Below are 27,464 nucleotides of genomic sequence, written 5' to 3' on the forward strand. Positions count from 1 at the left end.
GTCTACTAAACATAAGAACATGCTCAAAATGATGGAAAAACAGTACCATGAAATGAGAAAATGGCTCCTTTATAAACACAGCAAATGTGATGTTTAAAAATACAATCCTGCAGAAAAAATAACATTTTAACTTTTCATCCATCAAATGACTCTAAAGAACATAAACAAACGATAACTTTTCATCCATAGAATGACTTTAAAGAACAGAAAAAAAACATTAACTTTTCATACATAAAATGACACTTAAGAACTAAAACAAAACGTTGACTTTCATCCATTAAATGACTTTAAAAAACAGAAACAAAACATTCTGTTCTGCACTAATACTAAAATCATGTAACCTCAATGGACTGTGTGCAATGTGTGCTCTTTTCCTCCATTCCTACCTTACATGCTGAGTAGGTTCTAAATGTTTGCCAGATTAACTACATTGTTGTAAAATAATAAAGGAATGACTCTAAAAGTGGCAATAAAATCAAAACTAGAAATACATAAAGAGAAAACAAATAAATCATTCCATTGGTATTCTAGAAAGATTGACTTACCTCAATTGAACAGCTAGGTGAATTCTTGTTTGTAACCCACAATGATGAAGCAGGTCCCACCCTGAAAAGCTGGAAAAAGAAAGTAAAAAGGTTAAAACTTCCACCTCGAGCATGAGAAAATGGCACACATTGTGTCACTGCTCATTTCTACACCAGAATAGATGGATACCACAAACATTGTAACCACAGATTTTGGTTCCATTGATCTCTTCCAAACAGACATTCATGTACTACACATACACCTTGTCTATGGATGTTTGCATTAACAAAAAGACAGGAGACAAATAGAAGCATAAACATGTTAACATTCATATAATATAACTAATAAACACCAAATAGACTAGAAAATTTGTATTAGGAATATGATTTGTTTAGTTAAGTGTTGCCTTACAAAAGCATTTCACAGAATTCCTTCACTCATGTTATGATAAAAGGTTAAGATATTTCAATCAATGCAACTAAAGAAAGAAAATACTAATGACCTAACCTATGACAGTTAATACATGCTTGTGAATTCTGGCTAAAAGCAAAGGCCAGACAGAATCAAGTACATACAAGAATTCAGTTGGAAAATAAATACTATCAGAATTTAAAAATATTGCAATACAAATCCTACAGATACTCAAGTTAACAAAGTTAGCAATCAAATCCTGCAATAACCATTAAACTCCATTCAACTCACAAAATCACTTACACGAGATGACACATATCAGCTTGAACAGCAGTCTCAGCAGCAAGTACACATAAAATCACTGATGACATCCAATTAGAAGTTTTTAAAAAGATTTGCATTCTCATGCAATCAGTACATTGCATGTGTTGCATGGACATTTATATTTATTCAAGATTAATTGAAAAATAAATAAACTAAAGCTTTTGTCCAAAACAGATTGCTTGAAAACTAAAAAATCAATAAAATACCAAAATGCTTACCAAAGATAGTAATAGCTAAAAACAGTTATTCTAAAACACAAATCATCTTCTCTAATGATTTTAGCTCTGAAAAACGATTTTGTACCTACAACCTCGCTCTAAAAGCTTGAAATCTAATGTTTTACCACTTTCAGAAAATCTATGAATTTGATTGAACTAAAACCTTATAGGATTGTCTACTCAAATTAACTAAAAGACCTTTTCATATGTTAAGAACCTAGATCTTCATTTTCATTTTCATAGTCATATGTCTCTTTCCAACTTTTTAGACCCAATACACACATTTTAACCTATTCTATCATTTTTTACTTTTCTCTTATGCAATTTATTGACGAAAAGTCCTTAACATCTTCTACCATTTCCCAATTTCACGAGCACTTTTTAGACCAACCGCACATTTTTTGGCCTCTTCAACCATTTTTTAATCATGCAATTTTTTAAACAAAAGTGCACTGTTTGACCTCTATAGATCGCTATTGACTTTCTTGTTTGATCTCTGATTTCCACTCTAATTAAAGGATCAGACAGCTTCCATCACTAGCTATACAATAAAATTACTCTTGTTTTAAACTATGTGAAAATAGAAAAAAGGAATAATTGAAATTGTAAGCAAAAAAACTGTAAAACCTAAACCATATTGCTGACAATAAAACTGTTACATGCTGTTATTTTCACAGGATTGATTATATTGTTTGTGCAATGACTTATAAAGCCCATCATATTTTCTTGTGCACCAACCACCTAATGAACTACTCTACTAAACCTCCACAAAGAGGAATTGCCACAACTAACTCCATAATTTATTTATTAATTATTACTATCCACTATTTATTGTAAACTACTAACTATACTAGATGTAATATTAAGATCGCAACATTCCACAACCCTTATCACATCAATTCAAACAAAGGATTGAACACAACATGAACAGAATACAACACCCCATCTAAAAATCTAATGAATACCAAAGAGTTGTAGCTCAATTGGTTGAGCATGATTGGTAAGAGTGATGGTCTGTTCCTTAATTACACCATCCAGTAAGGTTCAAATCCCTGAAGGTACAATAAATAAGGGATGAGAACAAAATCATGCCTAGCTTGCCTTTGGCAGAATGACCACCCCTCAATCCTTGGATCTTAGTCAAAGAGGTATCATCTTGGACTCAAGCTCCCAAAGCCAACATGATGCAAAGGTAAGAGTGAAAACTCAGACTCGTCGCGGACTCAACAGCTTAAAATAGGCCTCCAACTCAAAACTCAGCAAAAAACTCGGCTAGGACTCAGCTAGGACTCAGCTAGGACTCAGCAAAGAAGAAAACTTACAAAAAAACAAAAAAGAAACTAATACATTTAAAGAACATAAGAGCCATATTCAAACATTACACATGTCATATAATCGTCAAACACTCAATATTTGAAATTTCATCATTCATGAATCATAATCAATAGTCATACTCATAGTTTCAAACTTTCAAATGTATAAAAGCATCATAAGTTTATAAAAATTTACATATAATAATATGTCAAAACGAGAAAAACAACCAAATAAAATCTACATCCTCCTCTTCCCTCTCCTAATGTAACTCAATTTTTGAGGCCTCGAACTAGAAGGTGTTATGAGATAAGTTGTTTCTTTTACTTCAAAATCAAAACTATCTTCATCCTCCTCCATTGCATCCAATTATGTTTCTTTTGTTGCTCCTCTCTCCAATTCTGCAAGATCTTCTTCAGTAAGGAGGACATCGTCATCATTTTGTTCATTGACAGTCCATTCACCATATGGATCGATATCATCCAAGTCGATGGACTCATGTGAAACGCCTCCACCTTTCTAGTTTGACAGCGAAATTGTATCAGACGAAGACAATATTATTGAGGCACTGCTTGGTGAACCTATTTCCCTTCTTTGTGTGAATGTCCTCAAATAAACTCCAATTGCGTTCACACCCAGAAACACTACATGGCTAGGACAAAATCTGAATGGCTATCTTTTGAAGATTAGGCGTGCCAGCACCATAATTATCCCACCATAAATCTACACAAAAAATTAAGAAATATACGAATTAAGTAAAAAAATATACAAATCAAGTTTCTAATTTTTTCTTGTAGTATTGAACTAAAATTTTTACCTGGTTGTTTTTCTCTCCTATCAACTACATGAGTTGAAGAAAAGAGTCTCCCCTATGCACCCTTGTAAACCTTGAATAGATAAAAATTTAAATTAAATCAAAGATGGATGTTTCTAGATACTCAAGACTAAACACTGCCAAATTCATAAATAAGATATAGCAAATCTCACCTCCAACCCATCAAGAACCTTGTCTCTCAACTCACAACCAAGTGCCATCTTATCAAAGCATGCAATAACACCTGTCATGACCTTCTCATCAGCCCTAAATGTATCAAACACAAACATTTGATTGAGATGAGGAATGGCACCAAGAATGCTTTGCAATGTGAGTAAGTGGCTAGCAAATTGTGTCACTCTTGGTCGCACAAGGTCCTTGCCATTTGTGTGTTTTCTCATTAAAGAAAGGACCCAAGTATGGTTGTAGATAAATTTGGTATCATGTTTTGCTTCTTCAACCACACTTTTCACCCATCCAATCTTCCCAATGACCTCTAAAACCAAGCGATGTGCAGCACAAGGACTCCATGAAATTGTAGGATGCCTCGCCATAAGCAATCTACCTACAACTACATATGCTGCTACATTATCCGTGATAATTTGGACAAGATTCTCAGCACCAACCTCCTAGATCACCCCATCTAATAAATTGCACAAATTCTTAGCATGTTTTATTTCAATGGAGGAATCTATAGACTTCATGAATAGCAATGCACCATTACAAGCCAACAAGAAGTTCAGGGGAGTCCTCTTTCGTCCATCCATCCATCCATCTTATAAAATGTTGCATCTTTTTCTCCTCCAAAATTTTTTTGCTCACCAACCACAAGCTGTGTATTTTTTATGGCTTCCTCTAGCTATGGCCCACTCAAGTCTTTAGCTGTTGGGGTCTTAAACCCCTTGCTTGCAATTGTCAATGCATTCACCAAACCTTCCCAGTACGGGCTGTTCGCTGCTTTGAAAGGTAAATTATTATAGCACCAAAAATTTGCTGCTGCCATAACCCTCAAGACTCTCACCAAAAGATGAATGTTGTTGACGAATGCTTGGACTTGGACCACCAAGGGGATTCAATGGCATAGGAGTGGATACATCCAAAGTCATTGCTGCTACTATGGCTTACTTTGTTTTTGCCTTTCGTCTTTTCTCATCTCAAAACCAGCAAGAAGGGCCTTCATCTCTCTAACCATCTCCGAAGTTGATGCAGGGCATATGTCCATATCTTTTTCGAGTATTTTTGCAATGTGGAATTTTAATCTATTGATTCCCCGTGTCATCCATTTACTGCATTTAGTACAAGTGACCTCACCCTTTTTATTTCCCGATATCCCATACTTCCATGTTGGGTCTTTTCTAGATGGCCTTGCCTTTGGATTTGAACTTGACATGCTATTTTAACATGAAAAAAAAAATCAATAGGGTTTTGTGAAAAATCAACAAAAAAATGATAATCAATCATTTGAAAAAAAAACAGAATTCATAAACAAGCTAAAAATACAAGAAAAAAGGTTATGAAGCAAAATGAAACAAAATTGCTAGCATTTCCCCTTATTTTTCAGGATTATTTTGAATTTCAATCAAAGAAAACAAAAAAAAAAAAGAATAAAAATCCCTTACATGGCTCTATTTTGATTTCATATGCTTCTCTTCTATTCTTCAAACCCTACTTCACACTGCAAACCTATTTTGGGCACCAAGGACCACAATCAAATGAAAAAAAATCCAAAAATTGTGTTTATTAAGTTGTGGGCCTTTTTTGTCTTGCGCGAGAGTCCTAGGTCAAGACTCACAAGTCCAACAAGTCTGTGGCAAGTTGACTCAACAAGTCATTGGACTCGCGAGTCCCGCAAGTCCTAGCGAGTTTTGGCCTCACGAATCTACAAACAAGAAAACTAATTTGAGAATCATCTCTCAAACAAAAAAACAAAAAAATAAATCAATCTAAGGATAGTTAGCTCTCATACAAACAAATAAAAAAAATAAAATCAATCTAAGGAAAGTTAGCCCTCAAAGAAACAAAAAAGTCTAATGAAACAACTTCAACAAATCTCCTCACTAAACAAGGACACACTAAACCGATCACATCAATCTATGTACTATTGTAACCTTTTTTCTCACATTGCCCCTTTGCAAATGGGGACCCCCCAGTTGTTTTTTGCTTTAAGGGTTTTTGAGTCACCAATATTTGCAAGTCTAAAGTTACAGGTTTTCAAGAGTTTTTCTCAGTCTTCAAGTCAATTGGACCAATAATGATCAAATGGGCATTTTGACATCACAGATGTTCTAAGACAAGCCAAAGGGCGAAAATCACAACTACTTGAGGTCAATTCTGACAACTTCCTATTTTTGTGGAAATCTGCTTTTTTGCTTTTTGCTTTTTCATTATTGGCACTTTGGGACCAATCGGAGAAGCAGTTTTTTCGCCTACTTTTTTGCTTTTTGCTTTTTTACGATTTCTTGGAAAGTTGACCTAGGATTAGGTCACTCAGGTCATGACAATGAGGTTCTTGCTTTTGAAATGAAAAGTTTGTATCTCCAAGATCAAAAAGGAAGAAAATTCTCCAGACAAGAACTTCATCTGAAGAAAGACGTTGATCCAAAAGTTCCAAAATGAACATGCTAGAAATACATGGTGATGAGCAAGAAAATTTACTAAGGGTTCAAGCGAGAATGAAGAAATTTCCTTGTTCAATGGTGAAGTCCGCCCTATCAAGAATAGATTATTCTTGGGAATACATGAAATCCTACTTAGGAATCAAAGAAATTCCTTGATCAAAGCCCAACTCCTACCTAGGAATCAAGGAAATTCCTTGATCAAAACCCAACTCCTACCTAGGAATCAAGGAAATTCCTTGATGAAAGCTCAAGTCTACCTAGGAAAGGAAGGAAACTCCTTGAAGAGATAGCATTTCTGCCCTATGCTAAGGAAATTTTCCTCAACAACATGCAAAGTACGCCCTACCTCATGACAAAGTTCCTGAAAAATAAATTGAATGAATGATTCAATAATCGGATAATTACATTGAACGATATACACACATATATATAGAGGTTACAAGACGATGTTCTATAATTAGAACATAAAGTAAAAAACTAAAGAGCTAAACGCTAAATTAAGCGTGAAAGCTAAATTAAGCTTAAAAGCTAATTACATAAAAAAAGTAAATGACCATTAACCAAGGAACTAAAAATAGGTGACTAACATAGAATTAGATATTCTAATAGTTCCTTGACTAGCATTGAAGTCCGCCTTGGCACATAGGAAAGTTCCTTATGCTCACACCAAGTTCACCCTCAAGAAGAAAACAAATTCCTTTAAGAGATACCAAGTCTGCCCAAGGAGAGAGAAAGCATTTGGTTAAGTTTGGCAACATGAAGAAATTTCCAACCACCACCTAGCATTTGGAAAATTCCTTGAAGAGACATGAAGTCTACCCTCCCAAAGCATCAATATTCCTGAACCAGCATGAAGTCCGCCTAGGAGAGGGTAAGAAAATTCCTTGTAAATGATGAAGTCTGCTCCAACATGGTCAAAATTCCTTGACCTCAGATCATGTCCGCCCAAGTATGAAATTATGTTAAGGAAGAAGAAGAGAATATTCTTTGCAATGTTCTAGAAGGATAAAGTCACCATCTTTAAGAGAGAAGATCAAGGAATGTTCATCGAATCTACAAAAAAAACAAAAGGATGCTAAAAAGTTTGAACTCCTAAGCCTAATATTAATTCAACTTGGCATATCATTTCACTTACACTTTTCTAAGTTCGAAATTGAAGAGCTTTCTCTCTAACTTCAAGAAGAAGAAAGGCATTTGAAGAGCAACAACAAGAGAATTCCTTGATTTTGTGAAGGAATTGGATCAACTTCTTCAAAGAATCTCATCTTCTTTCAGAAATAAAGGGAGATTTTCCATCAATTTTCAAAGTTAAATGTATAATTCTCAGTCCAAAATTCGAGCTGTGGACTGATTTTTTTTCATCAATTTTCTCTTTCCAAGGCTGATTTTCACAAATTTCACTAGGTGTTGAGCAGATTATTTTCATTCATAGTCTGAATTCTTTATAGAATTTCAAATTTATGACAGGCTGAAGGTGAAAAGTTGAGACAACAAAGTTTGAAATCAGGAATAAAAATCTCATCAGACATAGAATTCACACGTTGAAAGAAATCTTAATTTCTTTGTCTTTTCTAGGCAATAGATGACCACTCAAGGAGGACTTTCAAGGAAAGTTCAAATGAAGTTCGCCAGCAAGGGAGCACAGCCAGAATCTAAAATCACTTCGAAGTGGAAGAAGGTTGGAGACACCAACCTTGGTCATGTTGACTTCAAGGACTTCAAGAAAATAATGTACGGGCAAGGCAGGTGCCTACCTACAGCAATCACTCGGAGGATGATGAGAAACGGTATTGTTGAAGCAGCTGGATTTCCACCATCAGTTCAGTGTAATGAATTAATTGTAGAATGTGCCAGACACTACAATGCCCAGGAAAGGCAGATTGTCGCATCTGATGGAAGAAGACTGGCCTACCTCGGGGAAGTTGCCATCAAAGAAGCATTCAGGATCCCTAACTACCATGCAACCGTGTTCAAAACCAAAGAAAAAACTACAAAGCTTTATCAACGATCACACCTTCACTATGAGCAACGATTCCACCAATCAATACTATGTTGAAACCGTACAAATATGTATACACTAATCACACCTTCCAATGATTACACTTCCCACAAATACTACCAAGGAACAAAATCAATAAATGTAGTTACACTAACCACAACCCTTCTAGTGATTACACTATCTACAAGGATTGCCATGCCCCACTTTCTTCAAGATGGACATGAATGTGAAAATGATGTCTCATTCAATCTACCATCTCTGAGTGAGAAGTTAGCTCGAGATGGAGAAATTCCTCCAAACTTCAATGCCTCCAACCTCCTCTTTGACTTTTCCTAAGCACTTTTCTATTTAATGCATCATCAAAGTCTCTTATAAACATCATTAGATGTAGCATTGGCAGCTCTACGATTACAAGCATTATGTGTGGCCATATTCAAATGCCAAAAAAGGATGTCAATTTCAACCAATAATGCACCCTTGCAACAAAATCCCTTATGACTCTGTTTACAAATGTATAAAAACAGATTTCAAAATTGATAAACTAATCTCTCTTTGTCATGAAAAAAACATGCACTTGCACTTTATCATGCAAAACCTCCTTTAATTTTCTTTTATAAAGTTATATCCATCTTTTGGACTGCTCCTTTTAATTATTTTTTTTCAAATTTGACTTTTCACGTAAAACAAAATATTTATCATGGCTTGCATATCATAAAAAAATTGCATACGTGTTATGTCCATATATGGCATAGTCTTTCTGCAAATATAAAAAAATTCCTGTTCCCCATCACTCTATGATATATCACAAAAATGAGTAGAATTTAAGAAATACTTTGTACCCAAAGATCTTGGTTCAAAACGGTTGCCATTTACTGAAAATCAAAAACATCACTCTTATGCAAAAACAATGAAGTCACGACAGAATTTTGAGCAGAAACAGGACAAGTATGAGATCCCATGGCAATTATCAAATGTGGCAGGCGTGGAATACGTGCAAAGCAAACAGCAGAGATTGCACAACATTTTCATCAGCCATATTCACATTTAATAAATTAAAATCAACCAGGAAAAATGTGTTGAGGATTGCAGCAACTACTTGCAGACTATTTTTCTTGTAACCAGGGCAAGCTCCTAATGGACTAGAGATGATTTCACGATGATAAATTATGAGCAATCATATCCTCTCTTCTCACTACTGTACTTTCTCTTCATTTGTTTCTCTTCTCATAAAATTAAAAAAAAATTAGTGTTTTTATTTTATTAATTCGAAAGCAGATTGTTTCAAGTTAAGAGTTTTGAAAAGATGTGACTAATCTTGACACTCTACACCCCTTTTATTTTAAAGAAATTTTGAATGTTTTTCTGTTTTAAATATAGCAGGTCATTCAGGCACATCTAGTAATTCTCAAGATAATCAAGAGACGTCACAGGCCATTTCCAAGATGTTTCTGGTCCAGTCAAGGCATAGGGACAGCCCCAAGGACATTAACCATCCTCACATTGCCAAAATGTGATCGGACAAGGACAGCTAGAAAACCCCAAAGACACATCTCTATGTAACATTGCTTAAAATTCACATCAAACAATTTTTATTTGGAGATAACAAGGGAAAATTATGATTATAGCAAACAAATTTATTTTATAACTGGAGATACATGGGTCAAAATTTGCAGACTTTCCTTTTGATCTAAAACTCAAATCTACAGGACTAAAAACAGAGGTATGCGAGTAAAACATGCAAATTTTTCTTTAGGTCCACATAACTTGGATTTCCTTATGGATGAAAACTTTCTTGGCCCATTATGCCATTCTATGGCCTTCGTGCATATTAACACTTCACTTCTTCATTGATTAATTTAGAAAGCAATCCTTCACAAAAATTATCCTCTTCATTAATCAAGGAAGTCTTGATCCATGGCAGCATGTATAGTTCAATTTACAATGATGCTATTAACATGAAAGTGGCCCTCCTACTAACCTAATGGTTGATTGGTTGCAGATGAATATGTTCACTAGCTCAGCCTCCGCTCTCCTCTTTGGAGGCTTAAAAATTTAAAAGGAACCCTTCCTACAAGCTAATGAGTCCTAAAGGAAAACTTATTTCCAAAATCGTTTTCCTCTGTTTTGCCTCCTTTTAAATCCTTCTATGCTTCTAGAACTCCCTAATGATATTATAAATATTTTCTGAAGATGGTAAGTAGCAGTAAAAGCATGGATTTTACTATAAAACGCAACTCAGACCATATATTTTCTGCACTAGTTTTAAATGTATCATGTGCTAACAAGGCTAAGAATGGTGAAGATATTCATATGTTACCAGCAAGAACCATTTTCTAAATGATCAATGGTTGTTGCAAATCTACTTGCAGCAACATCACATTTGCTAAAAATAACCACTGGGTAAAATCTGGTTTTTTGTCATTATGGCTAATGTGGACAATCATGCTGGTGATCTATCTCTTTGTAATCAGTCATTTAAGATTAAGTCTGCAATCATATTGATAATGATAGTATGTTTCATTATCTACAAGTATTTCCATGTAAAATGTTGGGTTTATTGGAACGACATGTCTTTATTTGACTTGGTGTGTTGTCAATCCTTTGTATAAATATGGGTATAAACAATAGCTGATATGTAGAATAGTTATGCAATTCTGAAACATGTTATTCATTAAAATCCCAGCATCGATTTAAAGTAGTTGCTTAAAAGTTACTACAACAGGGTGAAAAAGAGCCCACTTATACCAAACCTATAACAGAAGTATTGTTCTATATGTTTTATGTGCTGTGAGTGATAAGAAACAAGTTGGGGTATCCAATTAAATAATTTATTATAATTTTATAGTCAATTTTGTCTTCATTCAAGTCTAATGACCTTTCAGTTTGAGGCTGTTCTTTTTCACTTCCAGTGAAAACATGAATGTGGTGACTTCTCACCATTTTTGAAATGTAATAATGAGCTAAACCCAAAGCCAATAGACAGAGTAGCAGCATGCATCTCTTCCAACAAGTTTGTCAAGTTGTGGCATACATTTCCTGTGATGAGTTTGCCAAATTGTATCAGCTCGCCTAAATAGAGTCCCATGGGCATACATCTCTCCACAAGTTTGCCCGACTTGTATGGACTCAGAACATCTCTCCCACAAGTTTGCCTAAATTTAAGTTTTCCTAAATTGGATGTATTTTTCATATATTGTATGAAATGAAGGTTTACACATTATTTGTTGTGTTTCACTATACCACCAGCACCTTGCTAGGTATTGTCCTCCAAATTTGCAATGTCCCCAAATTTTTTATAAAGTGACTTAATTGAATTAATTAATTAAGTTGTCCAAAAATTAAATTTATTTTATAAGGATGACTTTTAATTGACTAATTTAATTAAAAATGAAAGTGAAAATAATAAAATATTATAATTCTCGCTTTATTAAATAAATGTCTCCAGCTACCACAAGATGGCCTGTCTTCTAGATGTTTCCTCAAGGTCTTTATAAGGAGGTTCTTGGTGTTGTATTGGCATGCTTTTGGACTTGATAAACATTTTATCATTTTCGGGGATGAAAACCTTCGAGAATTTGGCAGAATGGCTAGACGAAAACCTAGTCCTTCCAAAGGAGTGGATTCATGATGGAGTCTACATCTGTGCAAAATTTGTAAAGTCTTCGTTGGAGACAAATTTGCAGATCAGTTCCGATAATAAAGATTGTTTCTGAGTTGAGGTATCTTGTCCTTATATTTATTTGGGAAAAGATTATTGCTTTCTGAGTATTATATTGTCCACAAGATATATTAAGAACCAATGTTTTAATTATCAAAACACTTAAGTGACAGCTATCTAAAGGGGAGTTTGATATTGTTATTGTTTTGTTTAGGCATTTGATATTATTAAAGGTGGTGATTCAATAATGGACAATATTAGGATTTGGGGCTATACATATGTTGGCGTGGAATTATTAATAAAGTTTGATTGCAAAGAAATATTTTCTAAGTGAAAAGTTTATATTCCCTAAAGTTTGCTTCATATATTTTGTGGTTTGATAAATTTGTGTTGCCGTTATTTTACTAACCCGTGAATCTTTAATATGGGCGTAAGGGCTATATGAAGACCACCTTTAATATATGTGATGTCGAACCATATCGAATGCTGATGATTATATTTCATTGAAGTGTGGCTTTAATACTAATAACGGCTTTCATCTGTGAGTGGCCTTCTATACTTAATGCGATCTGTATTAGAGCTAGCAGGCGATTGAAACGTCCATCTCTTTGCCCAAACAAGCAACAAATCTCATGACTCCAAGTGACCAGGAGAGCTCATCGCAAAACCAAAAGGGGAAACTAGGTCGTGGTTGTAGGAGGAGAAGTGGCGCCCCTCTCAGGTGCCTTAATCATAATATCCAGGGACAATATCAACATCAATCGTCTTGCAAGCGGCTCAGGATTATCAGCAGTAATTCATACTCAGGCAGGAGACGGAAGGGTGAAGGAAGATCCAAATCAGAGTTCTCTTATTTGACAGTGTGTATATGACACAAGCAAATAAGAAATTGATAAGCTGACTAGCCAATACCATTTGCTCCAAGTTCTGGCAAAGAATCATCATCTAAGATGGGTAACCATAGTTGTGCATCTCATAGTTTATGATATAATTCTTCATTTCATCTATGCTAAATGTCATATGTAAATCAGACATATTTTTGCAAAAGAGAACCACCATGTCATTCTGTAACAGGAAATATATCTAATATTAAAAGAAAAGTTCGTTTTTGGAGCTATTTCAATTATTTTAAATCAGTTGTGTGTGTTTAAAGTATTGTTCAGAAGTCTGGTATCTTTCAATGGTATGAAAGCAGTGAACCTGCCAACCTGAGGGGAAATTGATGAGTGACAGAGAGCAATGTTACCAGCTGCATGAAAAGAAGAAGGGAATTGCCATGGGACAAGGAGGACAACCCTGTCGAAGCATTTTTCAAAAGAACAGAAGAATTCCATAATAGTATGTCTGAGACAATGAGGGAAATGGTCCAGTTACTGAGAGGTCTAAATCAGCAAGCAAATGTTGATAAGCCTGCACATTATAGGGCTAAAGGTAGTACTTCCGATGGGAATTAGACTACTGTTGAAGGTGAAAGATAGTGTAGAGGGAGGCAACCTAATCAAGCTAATAAAATGGACAGATTTCATGATGAATTCAATGCTTTGAGTGTGGCAGTTCGCAATGATATGACTTTCACGGAGTTCTATGAGCTAAAAACAAAAAGTGGGCATACAAGGAGAAGGTATGAGGAAAGAAAGGATATCCAGCACCGTTTGGGGAATATTACAATCCCCAACTTTGATGGGACAGGTAGTACATCAGCAAGGTCGTGGCTACAGATTTTAGACACCTACTTGTCATTGAATTCTATGTTTGAAGAGGAGGACATCAAGTTTGCTACTTTACACCTTGAAGGGATAACCCGTGAATGGCGGTATCATGGCATGAAAACTCAAGGCCATGATTCTATAACCACTATGGATGACTTCAGCAAAAGGTTGACTGAAACATTTGATAGGAAGGACCCAGAAATTCACTTCAAGGATTTAGCACAGTTGAAACAAGAAGGTAAAGTGGAAGACTTTGTAGCAGAATTTCAAAGGCTTGCAGTAATGGTTCCAGATGTAACAAGACTCATTGTCCTATTTGTTGAAGGCTTAGCTGAATCTCTCAAGGGTTCAATAAGGGCATTCAACACAAATAACTTGCAAGACGCCATCACAAGAGCCGTTAAATTGAAGGAGAAGGTGACTAGGAACAACTATACGAAAGCACAATCATGACACTAGTACCAAGCACAAGAAGGTATCACAACGGGAGCCCAAAGTCCCATCCAAGCTAAGTAAAGAAGATGATAAGAAGTTATTAGATTTTGAGAGCAAGAATGAGCTGTGTAGGAAGAAATTCTGCTTCACTTGTAAGGAGCCATTGGTGCCTGGTCATAGATGTCATGGGAAAGGTCAATTGCATTATATTGAAGTTACAAACTGATGTTGATGATGCAATTGATGATACTTAAAAAGTGACAATGAGGAGCAAGATACTATAGCCTTAGTACATGGTACCATAGCTTTACTTTCGAGTACTTACAAGTATCATCCATTTAAAGTAAAAGGAGTGGTTAATGGACAAAAAGTACATGTTTGGTGGATAGTGGTGCAACTCACAACTTGGTGAGTGATAGCTTGGTGACACGAGGGAGATTGTCATTGGAGGATTTTGCAGGATTCCGTATCATGATGGCTGATGGCTTTAAGAGCAAATGCAACAAGAAAGTACCGCAAATGAGCATTGAGTTTGATAATTACACAATCATTGATGATTTCTACATGCACATCATATTAGGAATTCAATGGTTGCATTCTTTTGAACGATACATTCAGGACTTCCAGCAGATGGAGTTGGAGTTCATGACGGAAGGAAAGAAGATAACACTCAAGGCCTTGGTGGATGAAGCACCACAAGTAGCAGCAGCAAGGATAATCACAGCAATATATAATCATGATTTGAATGAAGGGGCAGCCTTACCAGTAGATTTTCCAAGGTATGGAAAAAATATTGATGAAAGAGATGTTTCAGGTATGTCATTTCATGTTGAAAGATGACACCGAAATAGAAATTAAACAAATTTCTGGAACTAATTTGGAGGTTGCAGAAGAATTCAATGATTTTAAATTAACTCATGTTTACTGTGAAGGAAACAAACTTGCAGATCAAATGGTGAATAAGTCCACTGATCAACCAAGGGAGGATGACGACATAAATCTAGGTGAGGTGTGGCAAGTTCTAGACAACACAATGGTGGAGTTGGATGGTACTCCATGAGCATTAGTTAAAGATATCCATTGCACATATTCAATGCAAGCATAAATTTTGGCATGGTGTGAGAATGAAAGCCACAAATAATGCACAGTGGATGAGGAGAGGTGTGAGGCAAGACAAGTGAGAAATTAAGAAGGGAGGCAAGTTATTCTTATTAAAGCTGAATTGTGGAAGTGCAAACAATAAAGCAACATGGAGGCGACTTTTAGTTTGGCTACCGAGAGAGGCAAGCGGCCTTATGAGGCTGCATCATAGACAGTCGCCTGAAGAATGTTATTCGATGTCCATCACCCATAGTACGCAGACTCAGACTCAGAGAGTACTCGATAAGCCCAAAATTTTTGACTCAACAAAACTCAGCAACTTAAAAAAAACTGAAATTTCTTATATAAATAAAACTAAATTAAAAACTAAGAATTAATAAAGTTTAAAACTAAAAATTAAAAACTTGAAAAAAAAAACTATATTAAAAACTATATTTAAATTTATTTTTATATATAGTTTATGAAAAACTTTGAGAGATTTTTAATATCAGTTGTCCCCGTTTGATATATCGTCAACCTTAGCTATCGAGAAGGGCTAGAATCGATAAATATAATTTTTAATATAGTTTTAAAATACAGTTTTTAATATAGTTTTTTAAAACTATATTAAAAAACAATTTAACAACTATATTGAAATTTTATATTAAAAAATTATATAAAAAATCTATATATAAAAACTAAATAAAAAACGTCTGCAAATTTATACAGAGAAATAGTTTTTTAAAATGTCTAAAAATTTATATGCAGAAAGGAAAAACAAAAAAAAAAGCCCTAAAAAAATTTGATGAGATTAATGGTCTGTGAAAACGCAGAAAAAAAATTTGACTTACCTCGAATCGAATCGCCAAAAACCCCTGCTCTGAACACAAAAAATGGGCAGTGAAAAACGATGGCAAAATGCTAGGGCTTTAATGCCAAAAAATGACTCCAAATCATGTTAAACTCGCATCAAAATTTGCATCGGGCTTGTGTTTTCCTGAATGTACCAAGCGATTTTTTGCGAGTTTTTTTCAAAGATATCGGCAAGAGTTAACCCGCGTGTCACTCGCTAGGGTTCCCAAGCTGCAAATTTTCACAAACTCGATGAGTACTCGCCAAGCCTGCAAACTATGCCATCACCAATAACATGCATTGAAGATGATCCTAGGAGACGATTATCTTGAAGCAGACCACAAATTCTGCACAAATGTTGACATTGCCTCAATATTTATGGCTTGGTTATTAGAGCTAGAGAACAAGGAGATGATGAAGAGGTTGGCGGTGCAATTTTTCAAGGCAAAATGGCACGAGAATATGCAGTGGTTTCTAGAAAGGGCAAAGCTAAGTGGCGGGTTTAGAAGTCAAGAGGGCATTTGGCCACGACTATATTACAGATTTAATAGTTCTTTGGTTCCTTCCTGCAATGGATAACACATAGAAATGAAGATGTGCATAGTGTACAGGGAATGGCAGGGCTGAAATTCCCAAAAGAGCAACTGGAAGGGCCTTAGTCTGTAGTGATGGCACCCATATGAGGCTCACAAAGGATGGGTTTGCCAGGTGCAGTTACAGACAAAACGGCAGAGCAAGATGCAGATTTTAAAAGTGTTTTTGCAAAGATATTTCATGGGGCTGAATATAGTAAAGTATCTATTTGAAGGAACGTTAGAATATGGAAAGTTTTGCAGTTTTGTGAACAGGAATCCACGAACAGCATGAGACAAATCTTGTTGTAACCACGGGTAATGGCCCCTTCTCCATTTTCATAAATCAAAAAAAAGAGCAGCAAAAAGGCAAAAAAACTTAGGCAGGGGTCCCATGGAGGGGGCTTAAGCTCTATTTTTAAGGAAGAGGTGGTCCCATGTAAAAATTATTTTTCCGCTACAGGATTATTTAGAATCTTTTCCCAAAAAATAGGAGCCCCAACCTTTTAGGCATGTAATTTTAAGCAGGTGAAAATTGGGTGGGGCTAGAAATTGCCCCACCAGCTTAGAGATATTTTATGCTACTTGTCAATCATCTGAATTTTTGAGAGAAAACTAAATTTATTTACAACCAACTTGCTTAATTTTAAGAGTTTAAACTTAAGATGACATGCTGACATCCTTAAATTTAGGAACTTAAATTTTTAAGCTGAAGTGCAATACAAAATTCATGGGACTGCCAACATTAAAATATTCCTAAAAAACCTCAGCAGCTCTAGCTCTATTTTTTAGGAGACCCCAGCCTAATTTTCCCAAGATAGCTCTAAATAAGTTATAAAAGGAAGAGAGCTTTTGAAAAGACATTGCATTGCTCTTGGAGTTATTTCATTTTTCAAGAGTGAACACAAATTCATCTTCTCCAATTCCCAAGGATGGTAACCTTTTGAAAATTTGAAAGCTTCAAGGATGAAACCCTCCTAGTTTTCAGAGTAATTTCAGCCAAGGATTACCAATGTGCAGCAAAGATTGGTTTGGGGGCGAAAACCCTGATTCCATTTCAAGTGGTTTTTGGCATAAGTTACAATAGTGTTAAAAATTACAAATTGAGTTTCACATTCAGTGGGGATTTTGCTTTGGTTTGTGATTTTCAGTATTTTGGGTTTACAAAGATTTTTGGGGTTTTGTGTGGATTCAATGTTTGGTGTGATTTATAAATTCCAAAAAAATAAAAAATGATAGTGTGGTGTGTGACTTTGATTTTATGCTTAATGGTATTCCAATGACCATACAATACTGAGAAGTGCATAAATCTGAATTTTTTTCACTTTGAAACTGACCACTAAGGGTGTGCGATGTCCCCTCTTTGAATAGGATTTAATTATAAATAATAATTAAATAATTAAAATACAAAGAATAAAAATAAGATTAAAATTAAAATATAATTAGAATTTAATTGAGTTTAATGAATGGTCAAAAGGCATGAAATGAAAAATTGTGACTCCCTCAAATATGATATATAAAAGGGAGAAGAAAACCTCATTTGAAAGGAGGATGGGGGGAGGAAGAAGAAAGAAGGGAGCATATGAAACAAGGAGGGATTAATGGAAGCAGAAAGGAATGGGCAGAAATGATGAAGGGTTGTAACTCTTTCAAAGGGTGATAATTATTAAAGGTTGTGACCCTTGCAAAGGGCCAATATGATGAAGCAGTGTGACTCTGCCTTACATGGGAAGATATAAAGGGGAGACACTATGAAGGGTTAGTTATTATAAATCATTCAACGGTGACTTATGAAAGTTGGCCAAATTTGTTAAAAGGCTGAATTAAGAGTTGGAGATTGACTATATTGAATTATCGGCCTTTCACAAGATTGCGCAAAGAGAAAAAAATACCAATATGAACTTGTTAAGGAGAAAAAAACTAGCGTCATGATAGATTATTAAAGCCTTCGATATTGGTAAGTTGGTCGGTTTCACAAAAACACCAATGCATTGAACCATAGCAAGCTCCTTTCAAAGTTGGTATTAAAAAAAATCTTGAAACTGTTGAATCATTCATATGTTATACTTATTGGCAAGTTGTTCGAGTTTTGAAAAACACCGATACAAAGAGTAAAGAACCATTAAACTCTTCATTAAAGGTTATTTTTGCTGAGTTATTTCACTTTGCCAAAATGCCGAATCAAAAGTAAATGGAAGAAGCATCCGTGTTTTGTACAACTTAACAAAGTTGCTGATTTATGTTATGAAAGAGACTTGGACTGCCCATGGTTAAAAGAAGGTACTTATTATAACTACCTAAGGCACAAAAAAAAAATTTGTGATTGTAGGCACATGCACAGAATCGGGTTGTTAAAAAAGCTTTAGAAACTTTCAAGCAAATGCAAATGTCAGCTGCTAGTTCATGTAGACATTCATGTAAGCAAAGAAGCCTCGCACACTGCAAGACATAACATGGTACATGCTTCTTGAAGACAAACCGCATTATAGACACAAGGAATCAACACAAAATTGGAAGGAGAAATTGACTTGGAAAATGAAGGCAGCGTGGTATTTCAAGATTCAGAACAGTTACTTAATACTGCGCAATCGCATTTTGTTTGTAAACAATGCCATTGTTCTTGTGCATATTATTGGTGATATTAAATGAAACAACCTTAAAAACTGTTTCACACGATGCTTCAAAGAAATGTCATTACATGGAATGTAATCATTGCAGGAAATAATACGAAATGGATTCGTTGAGAAGAGTTTAGAAACTCTCAAGCCAATGCAAAGTGGACGGTGTAATTCCAAACCCCACAACCCTTTGCCAACATCTCATTCCTGAGTCAAAATTGCAGCTTTGAAGCATGGTACAGATGACTACCAAAACATCAGAAATTGTAGGTTTATGTCACATATTAAAGTTGGAAATGCTCTGATTGAAATTCATGCAAAACATGGAAGAATAGACATCATGTTGCAATAGTATGCATGTACTTGAGTCGTCAATGCATAGGTAAGGAATGTGAAATATATGACCGAATGCCTCAAAGAGATGTCATCTCAAGAAATGAAATGAAGCAATTAAAGAATGTGTGCCAAATGGATTGCGCAGGAAGCTCTCAAAATCTTTGAATTAATGAAGCACTCTTAACAATGTAAGCTTAGCTTTGTTTCTGTTCAATTAATGAATGAGCATTGTGTTGTGACCTATTTCACACCGCCCCATTACAAATGGGGACACCCAATTGTTTGCTTTTTTTAGGGTTTTGTCTTAGCTCTGCAATTTCATAAGTCTTTCTTTTTCGAGAGCTTGAGTTAGAGTTTTCTAGGAGTCATCCAGGCCTAATAGAGAAATCATGCCCCGATCAGTGTCTGGACATCACCAAAGCACTAAGAAGGCCCGAAGGACGAAGATCGAAATTGCTTTGGATCAATTCTGACACCTTCCTATTTTTTAGGAATCTTGCTTTTTTTGATTTTTTTTATTTTTGACACTTTGGGACCAATCCGGGATGCGGCTTTTCTTGGCCTGCTTTTTGCTTGTTTCTGTTTTTTCTGCTTTTTTGAAAGTAGACCTAGGATTGGGTCCCTCAAGTCATGGCAACAACGTTCATGTCTTCAAAATCAAAAAATTGTGCCTCCAAGTGCAAAAAGTAGGGTAAAATCTCCAGGCTGAGGTTTTTGTTCCAGATGTTCCAAATAAGCAACATGGCAAATCAACCTTCAAGTCCGCCAAAGGTGTATATGGCATGAAGGAATTCAAGTCCACCCACAAGCAAAGGAAAGGATGGCAGGACCATGTTGAAGTCCGCCCAGCAAGGTGAAAAGTATGTTCAAACACTAAGCAAGTCCGCCATAGCATGTGCATAAGAATTGTCAAGTCCGCCCTACCCAAGGTTGGTCAAGAAAGGTTATGGCAAGCAAGGCCTAAAGTCTGCCCAGCACTAAGTTAGACAATGGCCAAGCAATAGCAAAGTCCGCCCAGCTATGGCTTGACAAGCTCAAGGTCCGCCCTACACATGGCTGGACATATGTCAAGTCCACCTTGTCCAAAAGCACCTAAAGTCCACCCAAGCACTTGGAAGTTGACCGGCACAATATCCACCAAGTCCGCCCTCCAGGACGATGTTCAAACCAAGGTAAAGTCCGCTAAGGAAAGACTAGAGAAAGGTGGCAAAATCAGGACCAAGTCTGCCCTACACATGCAAGCACATCATGAAGTCCGCCTAGGAGAAATTGGAGGTGGCAAGGTAAGTTTAATACCATGGCAAATGAAGAGCAAAGTCCACCATGACTAGAGAAGGGTGGCTTGAAAAATATGAAGTCCGCCTAGAAAGAATTGGCAAAATGATGTGCCAAGTCCACCAAAACATGGGAGTGTGTCAAGCATATGGATAAATTCGCCATAGATAAAGGTTTGGAAAAGTTAAAGAAATTTTCAAAAGTCCAACACTTAGAAAAAAGAATTTGAAAACTCAGCAATTAGAATTATTTTCAAAAAATAATTCTAACACCTAGAAAAAAATTTGAATTCGAGAGAAGAGTCTAGAAGGTTCTACGCCAACTTGCTTGAGGACAAGATTGGGTTTCCACTTTGGAAGAAATAAAACAAGTCCAAGTTCGATGAACCTAAGGAAAAACATAAAAACGAAAGAACAATAAAACATGAAATTCCGAAAAATCGAACTCCTCCAACTCTATATCAATTCGACTTGTCACTCTCAATTCATTATCAAGTTTGGAGATTGATGTTTGAAGGTTTTTCTCTTTAGACGTTTCGAAAGAAAAATTTTGAAGGAGGATTTTGAAGATAAAGTAAATTTTCAAGGTGAATTTTTGAAGAAAGAATAAATTTTCTAAGTGAAGGACAAAGAATAGAATGCTTTTTCTGAGTTTAAAACAGAATTTTAAGAGTTCAAGGCAGATTTTCAGTCACAAGTGCAAATTCCAAGGTTGATGACAACCAAAGGAGGACCTTCATGAAAAGCCCAGACGAAGTTCGCCAGTAAAGGGTTGCAGCCAGAATCAACCAGAATCAAAGATCAATTCCAAATGGAAAAATGTCACAAACACCAACCTCGAGCACATGGACTTCAAAGATTTCAGGAGGAGGATGTAAGGGCAAGATAGATTCTTGCCAACACCTATTTCTCGCCGGATGATGAGAAATGGCATCATCCAAGCAGTTGGATTTCCACCAGTTGTGGAATGTGTTGACGTTATGGTCGAATGTGCCATACACTACAATGCCCAAGAGCGAGAAATCGTTGCACCTAATGGAAGGGTATTGGCTCATCTTGGAGAGTTAGTCATCTAGGAAGCATTTGGAATCACAAGCTACAACAAGACTTCATATAAAACTAAGGAAGAAACCAGAAGACTTTATGAAGATCAGTCTGAACTTTGTGCAACAAATGTCAATAAGTCATGGTTAGAGAAGCCAAGGCCTAGCCTCAAGAAAGTGCCAAAGAAATTGCTTCGCACGGACTTCAAGGAGGAATATGGTGATATTATTTTACTACTGAATAGGGTAATGGGCAGCCCTCAGGGTGCACTATTTAAAACATGGATGTACTATTTTATTGACAAGATCACCTCTGGAGTCAAAATGTTCAATTGGTCCAGGATAATCAGCGACAACCTGAATGAGCAATTGAAGAATTTGGAAAGGACGAAGTCCTTTTACATGAGCTCCTACATTGTCTATCTACTAGCAAGAAACTGGAGATACATTGGATTGATTTGCAAAGGCATAGTAGGCAATGGTGAAAATGAATTGAAGTCCTATGACTGCTATCTGCAGCTGCAGCTTACCGAGAAGGCCCACTTCAAGCGAGTAAATGATGTGTTCTTGATGTATATAACCAAAACATTGCAAGGAGGAACCTATCAGAGGCTTACTCCAAAAGCCAAGAGCCTAATAAGCAAATATGGATCCTGGTTTATCCAGTTTCCAAGATTCGCATACATAAGAATTCAAGGATTTACCGGATGTCATTATCGACATCCAATCTATCCCACTAACAGAATGATCTTACTAGAACTTTTGAAGCAATTAGAAACTTATCAAGGCTTCCAAAGAACAAAGCAAAAGGCAGCCATTTCCTTTCCATTTGTCATCGGAAATATGCTGGAGTCTTGTCCAACAGCACAGGCAGCTCAGAGTGCCAGATTAGAGATGCAGTGGTACCCATTCACACTTTACCAATCTAGAGCCGATTTCAATCCTCATAATCATATTGAATCAGTGAATGGAGAAAAATACAAACATAGGGTTGATTTGGAAGATTTTTGGGCGAATGTTGCATGAGTATGACATCAGGAAAAGACTATGGTCTTAGATTGCCAGTAAGCTTGATCAAAACAACCGAGCTTTTCCATGTGCCTGATCAGTTAGAGGATGATGGAGAATATATTCAGCCAAGCTTTGATGAGAATTGGCCTCTTCCTCATGTACGATGGTCAGAAGCCGAACTCGCAGATCTAGCCACTTTGATGCGGCCAGTTGTTAAGTATTCACAGTGGTGGGTTGATCAGCAAGTCCAAGTGCTAAGGCGAAGAAATTTGACCCTTACAACTTGATGGGTGAAATGGAGTCATATTCTTCGAATGTAGAAGCATCTCAATGTGCCAGGCCAATCGAAAGCATCAATTCAAGAAAAAGGAAGGAAACAGTTGATGATCCTTCGAGGTCAAAGGGGAAGGAAGTCGTCAATGAGAAACTTGCTCAAAAGAAGTAGAGATTAGAGCCATCCACGTCAAGGAATTTGGACAGCCTAATGATTATTGAGGATCAGCCACTTAATGAAATAAAAATTCCTTCTCCAATCCATGAGGGAAATGTGATGTCAGTCCAACAGGAAGATGAAGAACCACCATCTCCTACAAGCACGGAGATATTGGAATCAGATAATGAAATGGATATTTTTGGCGATGAATTTCAGGAGAGAATGATTTCTGGTCTTCAAGTAGCTCGGGATATTCCATGTGAAGAAAGTAATCGGGAAGAGGAAGGCATTGAACAACCTACGATTCTTGATTGGTTATAAGAAAGGTTGAAAGTAAAAGTACAAGTGGAAGTGCACAAAAAAGAAGATGACACGTTCAATTTCTTGGCCAGATTAGGGAAGGTTGCTGCAAAAAAGCCTGCCAAGAAGTTTTCCACAATCCAGAGAGATAAGACAGGTTGTCGTACAGTTCAGATTGTTGTACCAAAAGCGAACAAGTCAAAAGAAGATATAACTCACCAAGAATATAAAATTAACACTTTCTACTTGGGGCCAACTACAAAGGGTCAAGAGGTGGAAGACTTGACAATTCAGTTGCTTCCATGAAGGCAAGACTAGACAAAGAGGTAGGAAAGAAAAGAGAATACAAAAAGGAAATTGAGCGCCTGAAAGAATACATTCAGCACTTGACCAAGCCACTTAACTAAGGCAATTCAGCAAAAGTGATGGCAAGAGAGACTAAAGAATGGATGGCTAGCAAAAGAGAAGAAGCAGCCACATTCGTGGACAGATTGATGCTGACATACGAACAGACTTCCTATTTGCTCTCCAGAATTGCGAACATGGCAGAAGCAAGGGCTGACCTTCAGGATGTTTAGGATAGAATTATCCCGTGCCTCAGGGTGTTAAAAGGCGTTCCTAAACAGGAATTGATCAATGGAAAGATAATTGCAGCAGGAGCTACATATGATTTCAATGCATGGCATTGGGCATTGGTTGCACAGAGCGAAGTCCTGGAGAGGGTGAAGGCTGATAGTATCAAGGACGAAGAGAATATTAAAGAAATACAAAGCAAAATTTTCCTTGTAACAGCTGATTTGCTTGAAAAGGAATCCGAGGAAGTGATATGCGGCTGGAAAATCTCAAACTCAGAATTCAAGCAATTTTCCTTGCCAACATTGAACCAATCCTAAAGCAGAATTTGACTAAGGCATCGAAATTCTTATCCATCCAAGATGCCTTCCAAAAACAGGAGTTGGAATGGGAGATTGAATTTGTCGTTTGTGCAAACGACTTGGACAGATGGGAATATAGGATCAATATACTCCCACATGTCACCATGGAAGAGGTCGGCCCAATCGTGTCCAAATTTATTGAACACACTGTTGCTCGCGAGGATAAGGATGTGCCTTCCTAAAAGATAGCTCTTCACACCAATTGTCTAGCATGCATTTGTCTTTGGTTTTATTTTGGGAAACTCTATCTAGGGTTGTGTTGTCTTAATCTCAATCGTTGATCTTAGATCGATCTTGACCTTTCATTTGTTTTCAAAAACTCTATATAAACTCTCATTCTCTCATTTCATTCTGTTGTGTCAGTGCTATTTTGATAATATAAGTTCATTTGCAGTTTGCTTTGAAGCCTTTTTATTATCAAGTGGTTGCATGGTTGCATATCTTTCTTCAACATAGAATAGTTTTGTTTAGAGTAAATTTGCTTTGAAAGTTGTTAAATGAATGAAGGATCTAATAGTATAGGTTGGTGAAACAATTGCTCATACTTTCTTTGAATAGATGATTTTTATTCGATGTGTAAAGTTAGCCTGAGTTTATATCGTGGATGCTTAACTTCTACTGTAGATGAATATTGTTTGTTGGATGGTATCATTCGTAGTCTAAAAAATTTCAAGCACAACCTTAGAAGATTGCACCTACTTTATCTAGTTGTCTGTGGTGTGGCGAAACAAAGTATCGTTGATAGGTTTCACCTAATCTCTACCGTCTCTCAAGTTTTTAGGAGTAGTATAGAACTTCGAAATCCCTATCCTTTTGTCCTTTTTTTTGAAGTCCAAAAATTCAAAAATCAAAAAAGAGAGAGCCTACATTGTTAAATTTGTCTAAGTCCTAGCTTGTGAATGATATCAGTTGAGCGTAAGTCCCCCCTTGTATTTCAGCATACATAACCAAGGAAGCTATCCAACATAAAGTCGCCCATTCGCACATGTAAACCTTGGAGTCGTCGCGTGGTCTTTCTTTGCAATCTTGGCACGTGTAGTGATTTTGTTCAAGAGAGGGTAGAGTGTCCTTAAAATTTTATTCTAATGTTCGGTGAATGATAAAACGCACACCAACATGCTGGTGGTGCTCCAACCAATTGGGTGATCAATGGATATTCCTGGCTGACCCTCATGTCTGTGGCGACTACCTTGCGGACACACTAAATCTTAATATTACTATGCCAGTAAAGTCCGTAGCTATTGTTGTGGACGTGGTTTCTTGGTTCCAGTAGATCATATATGAATATGTGTTGAATATTTCCGATGCTGATGTTTTAGTTGGATCCTAAAATTGCTGCAACTCATATTCTTTAAAATTGGCATGGCTTATACATGCAAAATGTGAAAATATAGACAAGGCACGTCAACTTTTTGATAGCACACCTCAAGGAGACAGCATCTCATGTAATTCAAGGATTGCAAAATGTGCAGAAAGTGGATTTAGCAAGGAAGCTATCAAAAGTTTTGATTTTATAAAGCACTCTGGACACATTCTAGCATTATAAACTTTGTTTGTAAGGTTTCATGGCTGAACTTCAAGCCTGCAGTGGCTACCTTGAAGACATCTTAAAATCTTATTATTAAGATGTCATTTAACCGCGCTAGTTTCATGGACGTGTTTTCTTGGTGAAAGAACACAGAAGGGCATTTCTAAATTCAAGACTTCTGTAAGGTTTATTGTCTCGCAGAAAGCAATGATTGCAAAATTCGCAGAAAATGAATATGTTGAAATGAATTTAGAATCTTTAGTGCTGATGTAATTGGCATGCGTAAACCAAAGCTCGATAAACTCTGCATTAAATTTGCAGCCTTGAAATATAAAAGACAATTTTGCAAAATATGAATTTGTCGATAAGTCTTAAGAAGTTTCAAGCAAATGCAAAGGCAGGTGAAATGAGAATTCCACAACTTTTCACAGTGTTCTCTAAAGCCTGCACAAAAGTAGGAACTTTGGAAAAGGGTATGAAGACCTATCAAAGTGTAATGAAAAGTGAAATCTTGTCATACTTAATAAATGTTGTGAATGCATACAGAAAACACCTAAAACTGCTCAACGGAAACCTCAAAGGAATGGCATCTCAAAGAATATGATGATTGCACAGACGTGATGTTGAACTGATTGACAGAAATGCCTTAAAGAGATGTCATCTCATGACCCGCATTGATTTCAAGGTATACAAGGTAGTGAAGCGTTTGACTCTCAAAAATTTGTCATCGACATGCAATAGATGTGCAAGATATACCAAAGTATATTTATTAAAGAGCCTCCATAACTTTTGAATAAATGCGACTTTTGATAGCCACACAAATATTGGATAGCTATGGAATAAAGGCGTCCAACATTTCTGATTTAATATTGTGTTGAAAGGATGACATGTGGGATATTTTATGATAGCAAAGATTTTTCAAAGACAATTGACAAACATGCAAGATGGCAGTGAAGGATTCTAGTTGATGTAATCACAATGGGTGTGTCCTTGAACGAAAGATGTTGGCGAATGAATACTTTGTGTCAATGATGGAGATACCAACCTATGAATATTTTTCAATGTACGATCCTTTTTATCTTTATGGAGGCCTGTGGAGTTGTCTCTTCTTTTCGAATGGATAGAAATATGACTTTTATCCTCAAATGACTTGATGACAAGATGATTTCAAGTATGAATGAAGCAAATGAAGACGGAAAATTACCTGAACATGATCAAACTTGGTCTTTTGCCAAAGTCACAAATTTCATGTTGCTCTTTTGTAAAAGTGACTTATGTCACTTATTGTTAACTATAGTTAGAATTTGGACTTTATTTTTTGTAGAAGTTGGTAAATTGTCTACAAAAATGTAGTTACTAGGAGTGGTCACTCAGGTAGTTATGCTAAGTGTTTGTCTTAGTTACTAGGAGTAGTCACTCGGGTAGTTGTGCTAAGTGGTTGTCTAAGGTAGTCATGTTAA

General features: G+C 36.3%; 1 protein-coding gene across 7 annotated transcripts in view; it reads right to left on the reverse strand.

The window, feature by feature from the left end:
- The window catches only part of LOC131067540 (probable histone-arginine methyltransferase CARM1), a 253,344-nt gene that overhangs the window by 211,130 nt on the left and 14,750 nt on the right, over positions 1–27,464 (reverse strand). For all 7 annotated transcript variants that reach the window (XR_009111832.2, XR_009111833.2, XR_009111834.2 and 4 more), the window contains exon 2: positions 546–614. Coding sequence is in view for 4 of the 7 variants with exons in the window: in XM_058002590.2 (XP_057858573.2) it covers positions 546–614 (69 nt within the window). In the remaining 3 variants the exon portion in view is untranslated. The remainder of the gene's footprint in view (positions 1–545; positions 615–27,464) is intronic.

The sequence above is a fragment of the Cryptomeria japonica genome, chromosome 10 (genome assembly GCF_030272615.1).
Source record: "Cryptomeria japonica chromosome 10, Sugi_1.0, whole genome shotgun sequence".
Classification (NCBI taxonomy): Eukaryota; Viridiplantae; Streptophyta; class Pinopsida; order Cupressales; family Cupressaceae; genus Cryptomeria; species Cryptomeria japonica.